At 41.6% G+C, this 21245-nt stretch overlaps 2 protein-coding genes and 1 non-coding gene across 3 annotated transcripts; all 3 read left to right on the plus strand.

Annotated features, from left to right (window-relative positions):
- The first annotated feature begins 537 nt into the window (after positions 1–537).
- LOC101020859 (olfactory receptor 4D10) lies at positions 538–2854 on the plus strand. Its single transcript, XM_021926918.2, has one exon. The coding sequence runs from the start codon at positions 1381–1383 to the stop codon at positions 2338–2340; it is 960 nt and encodes a 319-aa protein (XP_021782610.2). The 5' UTR covers positions 538–1380; the 3' UTR covers positions 2341–2854.
- A 5096-nt stretch (positions 2855–7950) lies between these two features.
- Positions 7951–8052, plus strand: LOC116269845. The gene has a single exon (XR_004177664.1). It is a non-coding gene; the product is annotated as a U6 spliceosomal RNA (small nuclear RNA).
- A 3814-nt stretch (positions 8053–11866) lies between these two features.
- Positions 11867–13636, plus strand: LOC101020503 (olfactory receptor 4D11). The gene has a single exon (XM_003909784.5). It carries the CDS (start codon positions 12616–12618, stop codon positions 13549–13551), a length of 936 nt encoding a protein of 311 aa, XP_003909833.2. The 5' UTR covers positions 11867–12615; the 3' UTR covers positions 13552–13636.
- Positions 13637–21245: the final 7609 nt, after the last annotated feature.

Below are 21245 nucleotides of genomic sequence, written 5' to 3' on the forward strand. Positions count from 1 at the left end.
ATGTTGTAAGCTTTGGAGGTAAACAGAATCACATCCGAAGTTCAGTTCCACCACTTACTACTGCTGTGAGTTTGAGAAAATGAGCCCACCTTTCTGAAGATCATTTCTTTATCTGTGGGGAGAAATTTTTTTAAGAAACCTTCTTTATAGGAATACATAAAAGAATAATTCACAAGGCACGTTAGCTCTTGGGGTATGGAGATTGCAGGGACATCAAGGCTCTCCAGCTGATTTTCTCCCAGCCACATGCAGTTGGTGAAAACAGGATCTACTGTTGGTGAAGACAGGAAAGGGGAAGGAAAAACAGGACAGGAGGTTAGACCTTTCGACAAAGCCTGAAATTGGGCATCAACATTCAGACCCCAGGGTCTATACCCTCACTCAGTCTACTTTTCTCTTTTCTGAGACAAGGTCTCACTCTGTCACCCAGGCTGGAGCACAGGGTGCAATCATGGCTCACTGCAGCCTGGACTTCCGGGGCTCAAGTGATCCTCCCACTTCAGCTTCCTAAGTAGCTGGGACCACAGGTGTGTGCCACCACACATGGCTAATTTTTTTATTTTTTGTAGTGATAGGGTCTCCCTATGTTGCCTCACTCAATCTTGTCTTCTCTTAAGTGAATCTTTCCCTTGACTCACATTGCTACTCCTCCCTGCTGACTCGAACTAGTATTAAACACGCAGAGTCCATCTGACACAAGGCACAGTGGAGGAGTCAGAGCCCGAGTCGTTCAGCTAGTTGATGGCAGAATAAGGACCAAGTAGAACCAGTGCTTCAATCTCCCCAATCCAGAGCTCTCTTCACTACATCCCACTGCCTCTCTCGGCAGGGAAATTCTTCCTTTGGGGAAAAAATAAATCACCTTTCAGATTTTCAAAACTTCTGTTGGTTCCTATCAAAATTTATTCCTGTACAGGGCAAAAAAATAACTGATAATAATAATAGTGACCATAAACCAGGAGCAGCCACAGCATAAAAAAAAAAAAAAACTGGTACTTTCACTTCTGTCTTTTGAGAAAGCCAGAACTTTTGACCTCCAAAGCAGTATAAGTGATAAGAAGAGATGAAAAGATTTCCTTAAAGCAGAATAAAGAGAGGAAAAATTTATTACATTGGGAGTTTTGTACCAAAAACATCAAACTAAACTTGGGTAATTGATTTTTTAAAATACACTATGTCACTACTTAACATATTTTCTTTCCCAAAATAGTTCTATAGGAGAAGAATTATTGAATGACTTTGCATATGATAATTTGATTTTATCACCAAACTAACTGTAACAATGCAACAAATTGCAAAAACTACAACCACATGGGAAGTTTCTGCACTGAATTCTAGGTGTTTAGGAAGAAAACAAAATAAATATCCCAGTGCTTTCATATGACATGGTTTAAACCCAAAGAGAATAAAGAGGATGATTCAATGGAGATGAAAAACTGCACCAGGGTAAAAGAATTTATTTTCCTTGGCCTGACCCAGAATTGGGAAGCGAGCTTGGTCCTATTTCTTTTTCTACTCTTGGTGTATGTGACGACTCTACTGGGAAACCTTCTCATCGTGGTTACTGTCACCTGTGAATCTCGCCTTCACGTGCCCATGTATTTTTTGCTCCGTAATTTATCTATTGCCGATATCTGCTTCTCCTCCGTCACAGCGCCCAAGGTTCTGGTGGACCTTCTGTCGGAGAGAAAGACCATCTCCTTCAATGGTTGCTTCACTCAGATGTTTCTCTTCCACCTTATTGGAGGGGTGGATGTATTTTCTCTGTCAGTGATGGCACTGGATCGATATGTGGCCATCTCCAAGCCCCTGCATTATGCGACCATCATGAGTAGAGACCGTTGCATTGGGCTCATAGTGGCTGCCTGGGTGGGGGGCTTTGTCCACTCCATCGTGCAGATTTCCCTGTTGCTCCCACTCCCTTTCTGTGGACCCGATGTTCTTGACAGTTTCTACTGTGATGTCCCCCAGGTCCTCAAACTGGCCTGTACAGATATTTTTGTACTTGAGCTACTAATGATTTCCAACAATGGACTGCTCACCACACTGTGGTTTTTCCTGCTCCTGGTGTCCTACATGGTCATATTATCATTACTCAAGTCTCAGGCAGGAGAGGGCAGGAGAAAAGCCATCTCTACCTGCACCTCCCACATCACTGTGGTGACCCTGCATTTCGTGCCCTGCATCTATGTCTATGCCCGGCCCTTCACTGCCCTCCCCACAGATAAGGCCATCTCTGTCACCTTCACTATCATCTCCCCTCTGCTCAACCCCTTGATCTACACTCTGAGAAACCATGAGATGAAGTCAGCCATGAGGAGACTGAAGAGAAGACTCTGACCTTCTGATAGGAAATAGACCAGTACTTCCCTCCTTCTCACCACTTTTGAAAATGCTTGCCCAGGAAATACATTCTACTCACTAATTGATTTCTAATTATTTTTTGGTCTAATAAGAAACACATGACTTTCAAACATTCTGATTAGCAGGTCATAATAATGTAAAAAAGATTGGTTCTGTGTCACAGGAGAAAGTAGAGAGATAAAATTGTTAGCGGGAGAGGTGTATATTGTTTTTGCAATACAGCCTTGGAAAAACTAAAGGAAATGAAATCAAAATACACTCAGACATTTCCACTACAATCTTGTACTACTGCCAGGGATGGAGCTGAGACACACATTAGAAATATGATGCAGCTTGGGCATTAGGAATCTGTAAGATCTTTCATGGAGTCATCATATCCTAATTAAAGAAATCACATCCAAGTTAAGTTCCTCCTCCAATCCTATAATATGAACCAAATAAATATCACTGCTAGGTTTTTTAATCTAAAGCCCACCTACTGGTAGCTGACAGCAAGTTCTTGCATCAGCACAGCTTGAGTTAGAACATGACCTCACATATTGTGACCTCTGTAACCTTGAACATAGTTCTAACTTGATCTTCCCCTGAATCCCAGGTCTGCTGGCCCCCACTCCAGGACATTCCCTCAGTAGCCTCTGCTTGGCTGTAGCACAGAACTTGGGACCTTGTTTCAATTCCCTATTCTCTTTCTCCCAATCTCCCCCAGTAGGATTATGCTTTATTTATTGTCATATCCCCAACACCTGGCACAGGTATAATATAATAAACACTACTGAAAATTACTGAATTAAAACATTCAGTGAAGGACTATCACCTCTCACTCATTTCTGGTATTCAAATCATTGGAAGGTATTGTTAAGAAAATAATTCATTTTTACTCTCTGAAGACATGACTTCCTAAAAAGGACTGAAATCTTGGAAGCCGCTTCAGACTGTACATACTTATTCAAAAAGCTGGAATAATAAAATGGAAAACATTATGCAATATATCAAGTTGGTTTTTATTTGTTTATTTAATGTGCTATTACAGCTGCTGGGAGTTATTCTTTTGTTTTTTCTTTCACCCATTTCTGAAGGTAGATCCTAGATATCTTAAAATTGTTGAAACTAGCAAAATTTGTGTGTCTGTATACAAATCTCAGTTCACAAATCAGATATGCAAAGGCCCTGAGATGGGGATGTGTACACAAGGTCCAAGAAACAGCAAGGAGACCCTTGGGACTAAGTGAGAAGAAGCAAGTAAGAGAGAGGAAGTGCCTGTAATTGAGTTCAGAGAGATGGTAGGGTCATGGGGCCAGGTCATCGCAACTTTGTGGACTGCTGCAAAGCTTTTAGCTTTCACATTAAGATGTGACACATCTGGAGGTCTTTGAGGAGCAGAAGAGGGGTAAGGACAAAAACCGGGGAGCAATTCAGAGCCTACTACAATAGCCCCATGAGAGAAAGAATGGAGACATGACTTAGAATGGTAATGGTGGTCATGGTGAGAAGTTTGAAAAAATTTGAAGGTCAAGTTGGCACGATTTGCAGATGAACCCAACATGGGTTTCCTGACTACTACGTATCCCATGAGAACTCCATCATCCAATTTGGTCATCAGGCCATTGAATGATCCCTTCAGATCCAATATCTCCTTTCGGTACTTATGTGTCACACTTCAGACTCATCCTGCATGCATGAGATTGCAAGAATAGAAACTTATTTCCCAGCAGAAGCCAAAGGTTAACCTCTTTTAGTCCCATTGTAGGAGTCAATATAGCTGTGGAATCTTCTTACGGACTCATGCTTCCCAGAAAGCATCCAGGTAATCAAAGCTGGGAAAATAAATTAATTAAAATTAAATTAACTTTTTATATTCATGAATAAATGCTGTACCTGGAAATAATCAATAATGTAGAAAGTCCGGTTTTTGTTTTGTTTTCTTTGGTTGGTACCATGTATTGTGTTCCTTATTTATATTTTCAAATCACTTAATAAATATTATTTTTTAACAAAGGCAGCAGTATTTCTTGGAGAAATGACTGATTTTAGGACTGGGGCAGGGAATATACAATATAAGCCTGGAGCATCTTTTAGCACCAAAAAACAAGGAAGTGTTTAAAAAGCAAAACGGTGGAAGTATGTCAAAGGGGCATAGGAGTCAACTGAAAGAACTTCCCATAGCCAAAGTTGGAACAACAAAATACATAAAGTAGTCATGGATTATATTCCAAAGTATAAAATAAATATCCATGAACCCAATCATAAATAAATGATTCAATAAATAAATAAATGAAGGATAATAGACAAGTCTTGCATGCAGAACAATTCCAAACAATGTATGTAGATTCTCTGCCCTCAAGGACATGGAGCATGATTCCAATTCTTTTTCTTTTTTTTTTTTAAATTGAGACATGGTCTCACTCTGTTGCCCAGGCTGGAGGGCAGTGGTGCGTCTCGGCTTACTGCAGCCTCAACCTCCTAGGCTCAGCCGATCCTCCCACCTCAGCCCCACAAGTAGCTGGGATTATATGCAGGTACCACCATGCCCAGTTAATTGTTGCATTTTTAGTAAAGACAGGGTTTCACCATGTTTCCCAGACAGGTCTCAAACTCCTGGGCTCAAGCAATCTCCTGCCTTAGCCTCCCAAATTGCTGGAACTACAGGCACAAGCCACCACACCCAGCCCCAACTCTCTAAGTGTGAGTTATAAGTGGTTATCTCCTCTCTCCAAAAAAGTACAGTTTTTTTAAATCCTGGAGAAACCTGACAGACTACCTCAGCCAGGTGTTCAAAGTTAACATCATCAGTGACCAATCATGTTAATGGCACGTACCCTAATATGGTTTGACTATGTCCTCGCCCAAATCTCATCTTGAATTGTAGCTCCCATAATTCCCATGTGTTGTAGGAGGGATTTGGTGGGAGATAATTGAATCATAAGGGTGGTTTCCCCTGTACTGTTCTCATGGTAGTGAGTAAGTCTCACAAGATCATATGGTTTTATAAAGGGTTTCCCCTCTTTCTTGGTTCTCATTCTCTCTTCCCTGCCACCATGCAAGACATGACTTACTCCTCCTTGCCTTCCGCCATGATTGTGAGGTTTCCCCAGCCATGTGGAACTGTGAGTCAATTAAACCGCCTTCCTTTATAAGTACCCAGTCTCTGGTATGTCTTTATCAGCAGTGCAAAAACAGACTAAGACATACCCTTTGATATGATGTGATGAGAGTGGCATTTGGCCTCTGCGTTCTTTCTCCCAGATATCTGCAACCCCTGTCTAACCATGAGAAAATCATCAGGACCAGCCAAATTGAAGAACGTTGTATAACAAGAGTCCCCAACCTTTTTGGCATTATGGGCTGGTTTCGCAGAGGATAATTTTTCCACAAATGAAGGTGGTGGTGATGGTTTTGGGATGTTTCATGTGCATTACATATATCGTGCACTTCATTACTATTACATGTAATATATAATGAAATAATTATACAACTCACCATAATGTAGAATCACTGGTAGCCCAGGGCTTGTTTTCCTGCAACTAGATGGTCCCATCTGGGGTGATGGGAGACAGTGACAGATCATCAGGCATTAGAGTCATAAAGAGCATGCAACCTAGATCCCTCGCATGCAGAGTTCATAGTAGTGTTCTCACTCCTGTAAGAATCTAATGTCCCCACTGATCTGACAGGAGGTGGAGCTCAGGCAGTAATGCCAGCAATGAGGAGCGGCTGTAAATACAAAGGATGCTTCTCTCACTTGCTTGCCCCCCACTCACCTCCTGCTGTGTGGCCTGGTTTCTAACAGGCCAAGAGCTGGTAACAGTTCATGGCCTGGTGGTTGGGGACCCCTGTTCTGTACAATACTTGACAAAGACTCTTCAGTACTGTCAAGGTCATCAAAAACAAGGGAAACAATGGGAGCAATTATGGCCAATATTCCATTTTCAGAAGCTTAAAGCTGTAGATCTTAAAGATGGTCAAACAATGAAGCTAGCTATTGAATAGAATCACATTTCTCACTGTGTGGCCATCTTGGTGTCTCGTTTCATTTGACTTTATTTTTCTTAGTATAGACAGTCAACCATGCTACTCTGTCCTGTGCCTGCTTCAACTTCTTCCCAAACTGGGGATTCCCAGTCAGTAAAGTAGGTGTTGAGATCTGGAGAAGGGAAGAGCCTTCCCCAAAACTTGCATGCCCCTGTGCTGTTTGTTACTAAAGGTTCCCTTTCCAGTTCTCTTTGTGTAAGTTGTTAGACTTGGATATAGAATAGAATGGAAGACCAGGCAGTGAGTCCAGTCCCCTCGTCAGCTCCAAGTTTCTCTGCACCATGGGCACTCATGGAAGGGTGCCCTCTGATCACCAAGAACAGCACTTTTTGGACTTTCTCAGGAATACAGTTGACATATTTCAACACAACCTTTCTTCCTTTTGGAGCCAGAAGATAAAGGGAATTCACTCTTTCAGTTGCCTCTGGAAAATTTTAGGCTCTAGACAAAATGTGTATTCCTAAGTGTATGTGTCTGAGTGACTTCTTAATTACTCCCACTGAAACTACCTCACTGTCAGCAGAATTTTTCCACAACTACATCCAACTGTAATCCCTCAGATAATTCTCACGCTAGTTCTGGGATTAAGGAACTGGTAAATATCATGGGAACCCTGTGAATCAGTGTGAAAGAGCCAAGACAATATTATTCCCTAAGTCCTTTCCACATTAAGATAGAAGAGATGCCATTGAAATAACCGGCCTTCAGAGGGGTGTTGAGCAGAATTTTCTGAAGTTGAATGATTCCTGAGGTTCATGTGAACATTATTTAAGATGTGGGAATTCTTGGAAGAAGGTTGCAGATTTTAGGTAAAAAAATAAAAGTCTGCATGTGTGCGTGTGCCTGGGGTGTCTGGGTGTTTATGCATAGGGTGAGAAATAAGAATAAGAAAAATTAAAATCTAGGTGTAATCATTAAGATTCACAAATACACTATGACTAAAAATAATGTAATATGTATACAAGATGCTGCATTCCGGGGAGAACCTTCCTTTAGTAACAGACAGCACAAGTTAGAAATGCTAACAAAGAGTACGTTGTGGAATGAGAGACAGAGTTGAGGTCAGTTTGGAATTGGGGAAAAGGCAGCTTTTGCTCTCTGCGACCTCTTGAATGATACGGACAAGACATTTTTCTCAGTCTTGTTTTCTCTAGACAGATCTTCTCAGGCTGAAATCAACAGAGGTAATTCTTCGCCTGAACTTCAACCTGCAGTAATAAATGAAATATTTCAAACGCTCACAAAAGTTGAGAGACTCAGACAATAAACACCTGTCTACCCCTCTTTAGATCTAACACAAAAATAAGAAGTTTATGGTGTAGATGACAGGGGAAAACTTCACCTTCATCCCCTGAAAGTTCACTGAAAATCAGCTGACAAAAGGCAGACAATTAGGAGGAAAGGAATACAAATTTATTTGATCATAGTTTTACATGACATGGGAGCCTTCCGAATGAAGACCCAAAGATACAAGGAAAAGGTTCATTTTTATGTTTAGGTTCAACAAAGTATGGACAGCCATGTAGAAATACGATTGGACAAAAAAGGTATGGTTGCTTGCTTTGGCAGCACATATACTAAAATTGGAACAATACAGAGGAGATTAGCAGGCCCCTTTACCAGGATGGCACGCAAATTAGTGAAGCGCTCCATAAAAATAAAAATTAAAAATTAAAAAAAAATGGTATGATCTCATGCTAACGGACAATGGGGAAACCCAGCAAGGCCTGTCTGTTTAGATCGTATTTGGCCTCTCTGTGCAGCAATTCCTTCCTCCTGGGTATGAGGAAGTGCTCTCTCTCTCTCTCTCTCTCTCTCTCTCTCTCTCTCTCTCTCTCTCTCTCTCTCTCTTCTGGAATGGAGTTCCTATGACCTGCAATCAAACAAAGTAGACCTGAGAATTTATTTATGGCCGACTCTTACACAGAAAATTGGAGTCATGGGGAAGTTAGAGTAATATGTTTAGGTTTTATGGCTGGCTTTGGAGAAAGAGGGTTCTGGTTTCCATGACCCGCCTTAGGGAAGAGGTATTGGAGTTTCTACAGCTAACCTTGGGGAAGAATGAAGGACCAGCCACCCAACACAGGAAGGCAGGAGGAGGTCAGAGAAAAACTTTTACTTCTGAGGCTACTTCTGAGGCCTTCATTATGGGGTATTGTTTTCTGAGAGCTTACAATAGCAATGATTTTCTTTTCTCTGTCTTTCCATGCTGTCATGTTTGCACCCTTTCTTTCCAGCCAAACTTCCCACTCATTAGCAACTTTCATACATTTAAATAGTCTCCTAAGGCCAGAAGGTCCTTTCTCCCCATTCCTATATGTCCGAAACATAAATGCCACTTCCTCCTTACAGTTTCACTGAGCCTCTTATTTGGAAATCATCCTCTTCTCACACTCAGCTTTTCATCTGTCCTTAGATGGCCCCCATCACTCCCATGTAACTATCAGATTTCAATGCTTCCCACTCACTGCATTTAGATTTTATTCCTTTCTCTCAAATAACCTAGAATTCTTCCCATACTCCATCAATATTTGCTAAATAATTGGATGGATTAAAAGTAGCAGAAGGGTGAAGCAGAAGCTGGGGGATGTTGTCTTTAAATTACCAAAGGCAGTTCATGAACATGAGACCTATTTCTTTTTGACCAATAGGCCCGGCCTGGGGTCTGGGATATGGTTTACCTTCCACCCATGTGTGTGTAAACAATGTGCTGTTTACATGGGGGTCCCTTTGCAGAGTTTAATAACTAAATTGGTTTTCCTCACATTTCTAGTAACTATACTGAGTTGGTGTTCCTAGCGACCATTTCCTCTCTCTTTAAGCTAATCAGGATTGATAGCTACCATTTAGTTCAATGCACTCCATTTACTGATGAGGCTCCACTGTTAGAGTTACCCGGCGTAGCACTAATCATGACAGATAACCAGCCCGTATGCTGAGAAGCTTACACATGCTAATTCTCCAACCCTCATAACTTCCCTGTGAGGTGAGTAATATTATTATCCCCATTCCACAGATGAAAAAGTAGAGGCTCAATAAGGTTATGCACTTGCTCAAATTGCACAGTGGCAAAGCCAGGACTTGAACCCAGACGAGCCTTGATCCCAGAGCCCTTGCACTGAACAGTTTCTCTGGTCTGCTAATAAGATGTCAGAGAAGAAGCCAAACCAAGCAAGTGCTCTTTTTACTGTCATACACTGTCACCACTCTCTGGGTCACTGGAAGGCAAATACCTCCTAATTCCTTTGAAACAGCAAATGTTCTGATGAAGTGGTTGAGGATACACGTTTGGGAAACATGCAGCTCCTCCAAAAGAATGTCCATAAATATATTGGAAATATATTTATTAAAGAAGCCGTGTGTGGGAATTATTAACCTGGAGTTTTCTTTAAGGTAGCATACATATAATTATACTTATTACAGATTAGGCAATGCTCTAAGTACTGATGCTCTACATAGATTAATTTATTTAACCCTCACAAAAGTCTTATGAAGGAGATGCTATTGTCTCCAAATTACTGATACAGAGAATGAGGTCAAGGGATGAAGCAATTTGCTCGTGTTAGCACAACCAGTAAGTGCTCAGTTGGGATTTGAACAGGCTGTGTGGTCCCAGAGTCTAGCAGGCATCTACCTCGAAGGTAAAATACTTCTTGGCAGCTTGCTTTTGGATTTACCTATTAAATAGATTTTGGACAAAATTGCATAGAGAGGAAAGAAAACTTGAAGACAAAGTGAGCTAAGTGAGAAGAAATACCTTCATTTAAATTGGAGAACACACCCAAAGAATGGGAAGAAAGGGACTTTTGCCCTTCATTTGTTTCTAATTATAGAAAGAAAAAGGAGGTAAACTAGGAAGAAAGAAAATAAGGCCCATTTCAAAGATATACCAAAAAAAAAAAAAAAAAAAAAAAGAAAAGAAAGAAGAAAGGAATTCAAAAGCAACACAGTTATAAGGTAAGTGTATGTGTAACAGCTTTTTAAAAAACTGCCAGCCAGGTGCGGTGGCTCACGCCTGTAATCCCAGCACTTTGGGAGGTCAAGGTGGGTGGATGACCTGAGGTCAGGAGTTCAAGACCAGCCTGGCCAACATGGTGAAACCCTGCCTTTACTAAAAATACAAAAATTAGCTGGGCATGGTGGTGGGCACCTGTAATCCCAGCTACTCGGGAGGCTGAGGTGGGAGAATCGCTTGAACCCGGGAGGCAGAGGTTGCAGTGAGCCAAGATGGTGCCACTGCACTCTAGCCTGGGCGACAGAGCAAGACTCCATCTCAAAAAAAACAAAAACAAAAAAAAAACTGCCAAATTATTTTCAAAAGTGATTTTACCCTTTTACCTTCCCACTGGAGTTCCATTCCTCTACATCTTTGTCCACTCTTGATATAACAATCTTTTTCATTCTAGTGACTCTACTATATACTATTTTTAAATTACACTGTGGTTTTAATTTATATTTTCTCAGTGATAAATGATGTTGAGCCTTTTCATGTGCTTATTTGCTATCTCTGTGTCTTCTTGCTGAAGTGTCTGTTCAAATAATTTGTCCTTTTTTCTCTTCTGTTTTTTTAACTTCTTTTAGCGACTTCACTTTGTTAAAATAATTTGTCTTTGTTGCTTAATTGGGTTGTTTGTTCTCTTACTATTGAATGTTAAGAGTTACAGCCATTCCACTCCTAGCTAGTTACCCAAGAGAACTGAAAACATAAGTCCACACAAAGACCCAAACGTGAATGTTCATAGCAGCTTTATGGGTAATATTCAAAAGCCACAAATAACCCAAATGTTCACCTACAAGTAAACAGATAAGCAAACTGTGGTATATTCATACAATAGAAAGGAACAAAATAGCAGTACACACAAAACGATGGATGAATTTCATGGTTGAAAGAAGGCAGACAAGAAGAAAATACACATAGAATTTCACTTATAGAATATTGTAGAAAATACAAACTAATATACAATGACAGAAAGCAGATCAGTGGTTGCCTGAACAAGGAAGGGTAAATGGGACAGGTTACAAAGGGGCACAAGGACATTTTCTGGGTGATAGGTATATTCACTCTCTTAACTATAGAGATGGTGTCACAGGTATATACTATGTCAAAACTTATCAGCTGAGTGCAGTGGCTCACGCCTGTAATCCCAGCACTTTGGGAGGCCAAGGTGGGTGGATCACAAGGTCAGGAGTTCGAGACCAGCCGGGCCGATATGGTGAAACCCCGTCTTTACTAAAAATACAAAAATTAGCCAGGTGTGGTGGTGTGCACCTTTAATCCCAGCTACTCGGGAGGCTGAGGCGGGAGAATCGCTTGAACCCGGGAGTCAGAGGTTGCTGTGAGCCGAGATCGCGCCACTGCACTCCAGCCTGGGAGACAGAGTAAGACTCTGTCTAAAAAAAAAAAAAAAAAATTATCAAAGTGTGAATTCAAATATGTGCAGTCTATGGTATGTCAATGATAGCTCAACAAAAATTATTTTTTAAGAAAGAAATTGAAACAACAGAAGAGAAGCTCTGAGTAATATTTTTATTTCCATAGCTAAGGAGCTATTTACCACCCAGGGGTTTCAGTACCTAAAGTAGATTAAAGTAGAGAAAGAAACAAAGAAGTCCCCTTAAAGAAGAGTAGAGCAATAGAGATGAATTTTATGGCTTAAACATTTTCTAATTTTTCACAAAAATAAGTTTGTGATTTAAGAAGACAGGGGTGCTGCTTCCGTACAATTCAATCCAGTGGGGGGCCATTTTGCAGACAGGGGTTCTTAGAACCATTTAAATGGAGCATCCAGTCTCGGAAAAAAACAACAAAATCCTCAGCCCTGTGAAACTCAAGGTGTTCTAGTCACACCAAGTAAGCACTGCCTTACTCACACAACAAACTAATCCCATTTTTATATTTCCCATGCCACAAGTCTCTTTCTAAATAGTTAACATCCCCCTCTGTTTATCTTGAATAATGTTCTAAGTATCTTGAATAACTGGAACATTATTTTACACATTTTATGCATTTTTTAAAATTGTAATTTACATAAGTGTATGCATGATTGTGTAATAAAATGTCATTTTACATGCATTGGCAATAAACTTGAAATTGTATTTCATGTGGTGGTAATATCTCACAAGTTTTCAAGCCAAATACTTGAATCTGTTAAGAGAGAGTAAACACTTTCTGAAATAACATTATTTTTTCCAAGATATTCAGGAAAGAGAAAACATGATTCAATGGAGTTGGGAAATGTCACCAGAGTAAAAGAATTTATATTTCTGGGACTTACTCAATCCCAAGACCTGAGCTTGGTCTTGTTTCTTTTTTTATGTCTTGTGTACATGACGACTCTGCTGGGAAACCTCCTCATCATGGTCACTGTGACTTGTGAGTCTCGCCTTCACACCCCCATGTACTTCCTGCTCTGCAATCTAGCCATCCTTGACATCTGCTTCTCCTCCATAACTGCTCCTAAAGTCTTGCTGGACCTTCTGTCAAAGAAAAAGACCATATCCTATACAAGCTGCATGACACAGATATTTCTCTTCCACCTCCTTGGTGGGGCAGACATTTTTTCTCTCTCTGTGATGGCATTTGACCGCTACATGGCCATCTCCAAGCCCTTGCACTACGTGACCATCATGAGTAGGGGTCGATGCACTGCCCTCATCTCTGCCTCCTGGGTTGCGGGCTTTGTCCACTCCATCGTGCAGATCTCCCTGTTGCTGCCCCTCCCTTTCTGTGGACCCAATGTTCTTGACACTTTCTACTGTGATGTCCCCCAGGTCCTCAAACTCGCTTGCACTGACACTTTTGTTCTTGAGCTCCTGATGATTTCCAACAATGGCCTGGTCACTACCTTGTGGTTTACCTTCCTACTTGTGTCCTACACCGTCATCCTAATGATGCTGAGGTCTCAGGCAGGAAAGGGCAGGAGGAAAGCCATCTCCACTTGCACCTCCCACATCACTGTGGTGACCCTCCATTTCGTGCCCTGCATCTATGTCTATGCCCGGCCCTTCACTGTCCTCCCCACAGATAAGGCCGTCTCTATCACCTTCACTGTCATCTCCCCTCTGCTGAATCCTTTGATCTACACTCTGAGGAACCAGGAAATGATGTCAGCCATGAAAAGACTGAAGAGAAGACTCGTGCCTTCTGAAAGGGAATAGAAAACAAATCCAGGCCAGGTGCAGTGGCTCACGCCTATAATCCCAACACTTTGGGAGGCCAAGGCAGGCAGATCGTGAGGTCAAGAGATCGAGACCATCCTGGCCAACATGGTGAAACCCCATCTCTACTAAAAATACAAAAATTAGCTGGACATGGTGGTGTGCGCCTGTAGTCCCAGCTACTCGGGAGGCTGAGGCAGGAGAATTACTTGAACCTGGGCGGCAGAGGTTGCAGTGAGCCGAGATCACGCCACTGCATTCCAGCCTGGCAACACAGCAAGACTCCATCTTGAAAAAAGAAAAGAAAAGAAAAGACAATAAATTCAGCTCTTCATCATCAAGGACACCTTATATTATTTTTCCCATGAATTCACATTTACATACACAGACACACTGTCAGTAAACCAACTATACTGACTACGAACAATTTGTCTTCCTATTTAAGTTAGCAGATAACTGATAACCCAAGCTTCTGTGCAGCATGAAGTAACTAGTGTTATAGGAGTGAACTGACTGTTATTTTTCCAAAGACCAAGTAACCGTATGTCAATCAAGACAGCTATATGGCGGGCAGATAAGATGATTAAGTCCAACATTTTTTTCAGAAGATAAGGAAATAAAAGCCCAGAGAGATAAAGTGATGTATTCAAGGTCTTATATTAAGTTAATTACAGAGACATCTTCAGATGCCCAACCCATTGTTCTTCCACCACATGAATGTAATGTATTACATTGTTAGACTTGTCTATACCAAACTATAATCCTGTTCCAGAAGGATCTCATGATCAACGCCTCTGGTGTACATATACGTGGGTATGTATGGCCCACTGGAGTTTGAGAAATTGGCCTCTCCTGAGTTAAATTAAAGTGGGCTCATGAGCTACTGAGAACTTCATAGGTTCATAACGGTTATCCTCCTGGATTCCTATCAAGATTGATGAGGCTTGGGAAGATTTCTTATCATGGCCTAAAGGTATGTATCTTAATGCAGAACTAGACATGCCAGACATTCTCCTGATGAGTTTGGATAAAGGCAAGACTTCAGGAACCACACACATGAAGCAATCTAGCTCTACCATCAAAGGACTGATTTTCCAGTTGTAGCCTTACAAGGGTCAGTTTTGACTTGGCCTTGCCATTGAGAATTCACATTTCTTTTCACTGGAAAGAGACAGGATGGGAGAGTTAGAGAAGGGAAAACTCTACCCGGTCTATTTTTTCAAACTTCTAGTGTTCGTGAAGAGGCAGTATAGGTATAGGCTAGTGAGAGACAGCAGTAAAGCATGGTGGATGAAAGTTCTAGTTTCAGAATCATACAGACCCAGGTATGAATCCTATTTCTGCCATTCACCAGCTGTGTGATCCTGAGCAAGTTATTTCATCTCTCTCTCCAAAGGTCATAGTTCACCTACACAAAGATTCCCATTATAATATCCACCTCATGAGGTTGTGTAAAGGACAAAATGAGATGGTATACATGAAACATATGAAACCTGGCAGAGAATAAATGTGCAATGAAAGATAAATGTTATTATTAATATCACCTTTATTGGTTTGCCTAACACACCTTCTGTTTCCCATTGGCCTGTCACACCCTTCCCCCATATGACCCATACTCCTCATTTTTAGATAAAACTGGTTGAGTAGAAAACATGAAAATGTATATTGAGCTCAAAACATCTATCATGTTAAAATGTCTAGCTATTATTAAAACATGACAGTAGGTTTGCTTGTTATTTATGAGGCTTAAAGAGTCACCCTGGGCGGGTGCAGTGGCTCATGCCAATAATCCCAGCACTTTGGGAGACCGAGGCAGGTGGATCACCTGAGGTCGGGAGTTCAAGACCAGCCTGCCCAACATGGTGAAATCCTATCTCTACTAAAAACACACACACAAAAAATAGCCAGGCGTGGTGGTAGGCACCTGTAATCCCAGCTACTCAGGAGGCTGAAGCGGGAGAATCATTTGAACCTGGGAGGCGGAGGTTGCAGTGAGCCAAGATTGTGCCACTGCACTCCACCCTGGGCAACAGTGTGAGACTCTGTCTCAAGAAAAAAAGAAGAAGAAAAAAAATTCACCCTTAAGCTAATGAGAGAAACAGTACAGGAGAATTTAATATCAAAAGAAAATAATGGGTCAAAAATAAACCCTGGCTTTCAGAGTAGCCAAGAGGACAGGCCCCATGGGATGGAACAGAGAGCCCAAGGAGAGTAAATTAGCCAAAGGATAACGAATGTTGAAGGATAGTGAATGTTGAAGACAAACTTTACTTAAGTCTCTCATTGGATCCTGCCTGGCCCTATAAGCATTCATGAACTAACTGGCTCAAATGTTTGCCACTTCCTGTCACCTGATCGACAAAATCTAACTTCTTACAATATTAACTTACTTCTGCAAGCAAACAGATTCTAATAAAAAGTCACACTTGCCAAATTACTATTCATAGGGTCCTGCTACGTTTGCCCAAGTAGGTTTGGTCTCAAGAGTCCCTAGGCTTTTCTTTATGAAATCGCCTATGAAAAAATACACACTACAAGCCACTTAATAGCCCATTTCATGCCAATCTGTCCTTTGCCCTTTTCTTTTCTTCCTAACTCTTGTGACTCACCCAGATCAATTTTTTATCTCTATATCAGAATCAGATGACACCACAGATCTGTAGGGCCTGACTCAGAAGCAGAATCCCAAGAGATCAAGAACCCAGGAACTCTTGGCATATCATTGCCAAGAGTTGACTTCCTCATGACCGTGTCTAAACATGCAACATAACCTGATTCAATAAGTCAGGACAGAAAAAGCAATTGCATCTGATCACACAAACAAGTATCTACAGTGACATAAAATCACAAGTTGTGTAGCATTTTTCCCATTTAAACTAGTTTTTACTAGTTTTTGTTTGTTTGTTTTGTTGTTCGTTTTTTGAGATGGAGTCTCGCTCTGTCACCTAAGCTGGAGACAGTGGTGTGATCCCAGCTCACTGCAGGCTTCATGTCCTGGGTTCCAACAATTCTCCTGTCTCAGCCTCCTAGGTAGCTGGGATTACGGACGCCCACCACCACACTCGGCTAATTTTTGTATTTTTAATAGAGATGAGGTTTCACCATGTTGGCCAGGCTAGCCTCAAACTCCTGACCTTAGGTGATCTGCCCACCTCAGCCTCCCAAAGTGTTAGGATTACAGGCGTGAGCCACCGCACTCGGCCTAGTTTTTACTTTTTTATTTTGTTTTGTTTTGTTTTTGAGATGGAGTCTTGCTCTGTCACCTAGACTGGAGTGCAGTGGTGTGATCTTGGCTCACTGCAACCTCTGCCTCCTGGGTTCAAGCAATTCTCCTGCCTCAGCATCCCAAGCAGCTGTCATAGATAAATAAAAATTATATATATTGACAGTGCACAGTACAATGTGATGTTTTATTATACATATACATTGTGAAATGATTGTTGTATGCTTTCATGCTTTCACTATTTTTTAAGCTCTGCTGCTAAGAACTGTAGAAAAGTCAACTGACTCTGGAGACACACGTGGTTTTCAAACTGCTCTTTTGTATATGCGCTCCCCAAATCAAATGTTTTCATAATGAATATCTCTGAGTAAGCGTGAAAAAATAACGTAAAATAATTATGAAGTAACTGAGTTGATGAATATCAAGAGCTGTCCCTAGATGTGAAGTGAGCTATACATTTCAGAGATGTAGGTTGAAATAACTGTAGGGGCTGACAGGGCACAGTGGCTCATGCCTGTAATCTCAGCCCTTTGGGAGGCCAAAGCAGGAGGATCATTTGAGGCCAAGAGTTCAAGACCAGCCTGGCCAACATGGTGAAATCGCATCTCTACTAAAAATACAAAAATTAACTGGGCATAGTGGCTCGTGCCTGTAATCCCAGCTACTTGGGAGGCTGAGACAGGAGGATCACTTGAACCCAGGAGGCAGAGATTGCAGTGAGTTGGGATCATGCCACAGTACAACTCCAGCCTGGAAAACAGAGTGAGACACTGTATAAAAAAAAAAAACTGTCCTGGGACAACGTACATGTTGCTTTAAACAGAAAATATGGCCGGGCGCTATGGCTCAAGCTCGTAATCCCAGCACTTTGGGAGGCAAAGGCCGTTGCATCACCTGAGGTCAGGAACAGCCTGACCAACATGGTGAAGCCCCATTTCTACTAAAAATACAAAGCTGGCCGGGTGTGGTGGCAGGTGTCTGTAATCCCAGCCACTTGGGAGGCTGAGGCAGGAGAATCACTTGAACCTGGGAGGCAGAGGTTGCAGTGAGCCAAGATCACACCATTGAACTCCAGCCTGGGCAACAAGAGCAAAACTGCATCTCAAAAATTAAATTAATTAATTAATTAAATAGAAAATGCTTACATAAATCTACACAGTCTCTGAGAGCTGCTCTGACAGTAGCCACAGAGTTTTGAATTTTTCATGGCTACTCTTTTATTTATTTAAGTTTCATTTCCTAGCTGATTGCAGGCAAAGTGACTTTGGTCAAGAGGAAGACTGCACAGTCACTGGTGTGGTTTAACAAAACACTTTCTTCCTGGGCCAAATGGGAAAATGCACCGTCTCATGTGTTTCCTCTAGAGGAAAGGGTATGTCCTGAGTGCACGGGGGCGTCTGCATGTATGTATGAGAGGGAACAGAGAAAAAATGAGAAAGAGGGAGAGAGAACAAAAGAGAGAGAGCACTTGGTGACACTTTAATGACTCCCACAGGAACTCCTGAGTTGTATTGTAGTGTATTGTGTTGGCCACTGAGCTTCCACATTCCTGCCTAACAATATTCCCTTTGCTAATTCCTATCTTGGGCTTGTCGCTGAGAGACTAATACAGGTGGCCAAAATGTAATAAGGCAGAAAAGAGTCAGAATACTGTAATTACCTGAGGTTGCCTTTTCCCATCTGTGGAAAGAAGATAACGAAATCACTCACCTTGAGGTAGGCTTTACATTAAACAGAGAATTTCCCCAGTACCTATTTCTTCTAAAAGGCAGCTGGAGCATCATAAGAGGATCAATTTCCCACTTGAAGAATAAACCAGCAGTTAGTATTAGTGCCTATGAACTTCTGAAACTGAAAAGCTGTTCATGCTGAATTTTGAGAAATGCTGCAAATGTGTAGAATGTTCCTATAGAAGCCAAGACTCTTAATAAGCAAAGAAAAGAGGTCATTTTTCACTATTAGAAAGAGGGAAAGTATGGCTTGCAAAATATAGGAAGATGGTCAGTTGGCTTCAGGAAATGTGGTTGTATTTTACTTGTTGGGATATTGAGGTTCAAAGTTCATTAAAGGTATTTGAGAAGGTGCTGACATCACCAGCTCTCAGGAGGATGACTGAATCGGAAAAACAGCTTTTAAAGGCAGTAATTCCTGAGTTTAGTAGATGCAATTTTGCCTCTTGACTGGGAATGAAATTTTGGAGGCTTTGAGTAAGATGTTTTCATGACTGGATTATCTGTGCCTTAATGTGCCACTGAATATGAATGCTTCTAATAAAAGTTTCAGGGATTCAATCAAGAGTAAAGGATTTTCAAAATTGGAAAAGAGAAAACCATGACATGTGGGGCATCCTAGAAAGTCAACTTAATATAGAGAATGAGGAGGAATTTGCTCAGTGGGATGCTGGGGTATGGGGGGGATCCCTCAGTTTGCAGACTTTGTCCAAGATACTTGATAAGCTTGTTTCCAAAGAAGGGTCCCCTTTGAGGTGATTTTTAAGAAATCCTCAGTATCTTTATTGTGACCTTGCAAAAACACATGAAACTGTATTTTTATTCATTTCCCTATCCGCTCTTTTTTTTTTTTTTTTTTTTGATACGGAGTCTCGATGTTGCCCAGGCTGGAGTGCCATGGTGTGATCTCGGCTCACTTCAACCTCTGCCTCCCAGGTTCAAGTGATTCTCCTGCTTCAGCCTCCCAAGTAGCTGGGATTACAGGCACGCAGCACCATGCCCAGCTAATTTTTGTATTTTAATAGAGACAGGGTTTCACCACGTTGGCCAGGCTGGTCTCGAACTCATGACCTCAAGTGATCCGCCAGCCTCAGCCTCCTAAAGTGCTGGGTTTACAGGTGTGAGCCACCGCGCCCGGCCCCCACCCACTCTTTATTGTGCATGTGTTTCAATGCATTGTGCATAATTCTATACTTTCAAAGTATCCTTCCCCCTCTGTAAAAGACACCCTCTAGGGGGACATAGTGGCTAACACCTGTAATATCAGCATTTTGGGAGGATGAGGCAGAAGGATTGCTTGATCTCAGGAGTTCATGGCTGCAGTGAGTCATGATCATGCCACTGCACTCTAGCCTGGGTGACAGAGCAAGACCTTGTCTCAAACACACACACACACACACACACACACACACACATACAATCCATAAGAACCTATCAGTCTATTATTTTCAAGGGGAGTTCACGTTTGAGATAACGTTGCTCACAACTCATTTCTGTACCTTGCCATTGGAACACTATGTGGTTGATGCAGGTTCTTTGTGAAAATGTATCTAAATACCGCAAAGTCTGATTCTTCATACTCTGCTTTTTTTTTTTCAAGGTCACCTCTGACATACCCTCACGCTAAGTCACTCCCAGCCATACCTCTCGCTTGCCATATCCTGGCTTCTAACAGCTCCACCTTATACTCATACTACTTTCACTTGATTTGCTAAAACTTTTTGTGAACTCTTTCTTTTGCAGCATCTTCTGGGAAGGACTGATCAACATCAGGAAGAAGTGTAGTTGAAGTAGGTAAGAGCATCAGTCTTTGAAATAAGACAAATCTTGGTTTGAGACAAAGTTCTACTAGTTGTGAGACCTTAAGCAAGTTACTTAATCTTTCTGTGCCTCAGTTTCCTCATCTATAAAATCAGGATAATAATATCTATTTCACCTGAATATTACATATTCTGAAACAGATACAATGAAGCAGTTGGAGGCCGGGCACGGTGGCTCACTCCTGTAACCCCAGCACTTTAGGAGGCCGAGGAGGGCGGATCAACTGAGGTTAGGAGTTCGAGACCAGCCTGGCCAACATAGTGAAACCCCATCCCTACTAAAAATACAAAAATTAGCCGAGCGTGGTGGCAGGCGTCTATAATCCCAGCTACTTGGGAGGCTGAGGCAGGAGAAATGCTTGAACCCGGGACACGGAGGTTGCAGTGAGCTGAGATCATGCCACTGCACTGGAGCCTGGGCAACAAGAGCAAGACTCCATCTCAAAAATAATAAAATAAAATAAAATAAAATGAAGCAGTTGGTATAACACATGAGAATCACCCCATAAGTGTTCTCTAAAAGCAAACAAAAAATTAGCAAAGCAGAGCTCCATCGTTCTGCCCACATTTCTACAATGCTGAGACCTTGAAAATTGCATGGAAGTCCTGGGGTTTGATGGTTGGATGACTGGATTTCTTATTGAGGATTACGGTGTATATTCTTCCAGTATAGGTTTATAATATAAATATCTATATTTACAACTGCACACAAAAATTAATTTAATTTATATTTTTGTTTTGTTTTGTTTTGTTTGAGATGGAGTCTTGCTCTGCTGCCCAGGCTGAAGTGCAGTGGCATGATCTCAGCTCACTCCAACCTCTGCCTCCCAGATTCAGGTGATTCTACTGCCTCAGCCTCCAGAGTAGCTGGGATTACAGGCACACGCCATCAAGCCCAGCTAATTTTTGTATTTTTAGTAG

This window comes from Papio anubis, chromosome 12, assembly GCF_008728515.1.
Source record: "Papio anubis isolate 15944 chromosome 12, Panubis1.0, whole genome shotgun sequence".
Classification (NCBI taxonomy): domain Eukaryota; kingdom Metazoa; phylum Chordata; class Mammalia; order Primates; family Cercopithecidae; genus Papio; species Papio anubis.

Coding starts and splice junctions, on each gene's coding strand:
- LOC101020859 (XM_021926918.2), top strand. CDS start 1,381: ATGACATGGTTTAAACCCAAAGAGAATAAAGAGGATGATTCAATGGAG.
- LOC101020503 (XM_003909784.5), top strand. CDS start 12,616: ATGGAGTTGGGAAATGTCACCAGAGTAAAAGAATTTATATTTCTGGGA.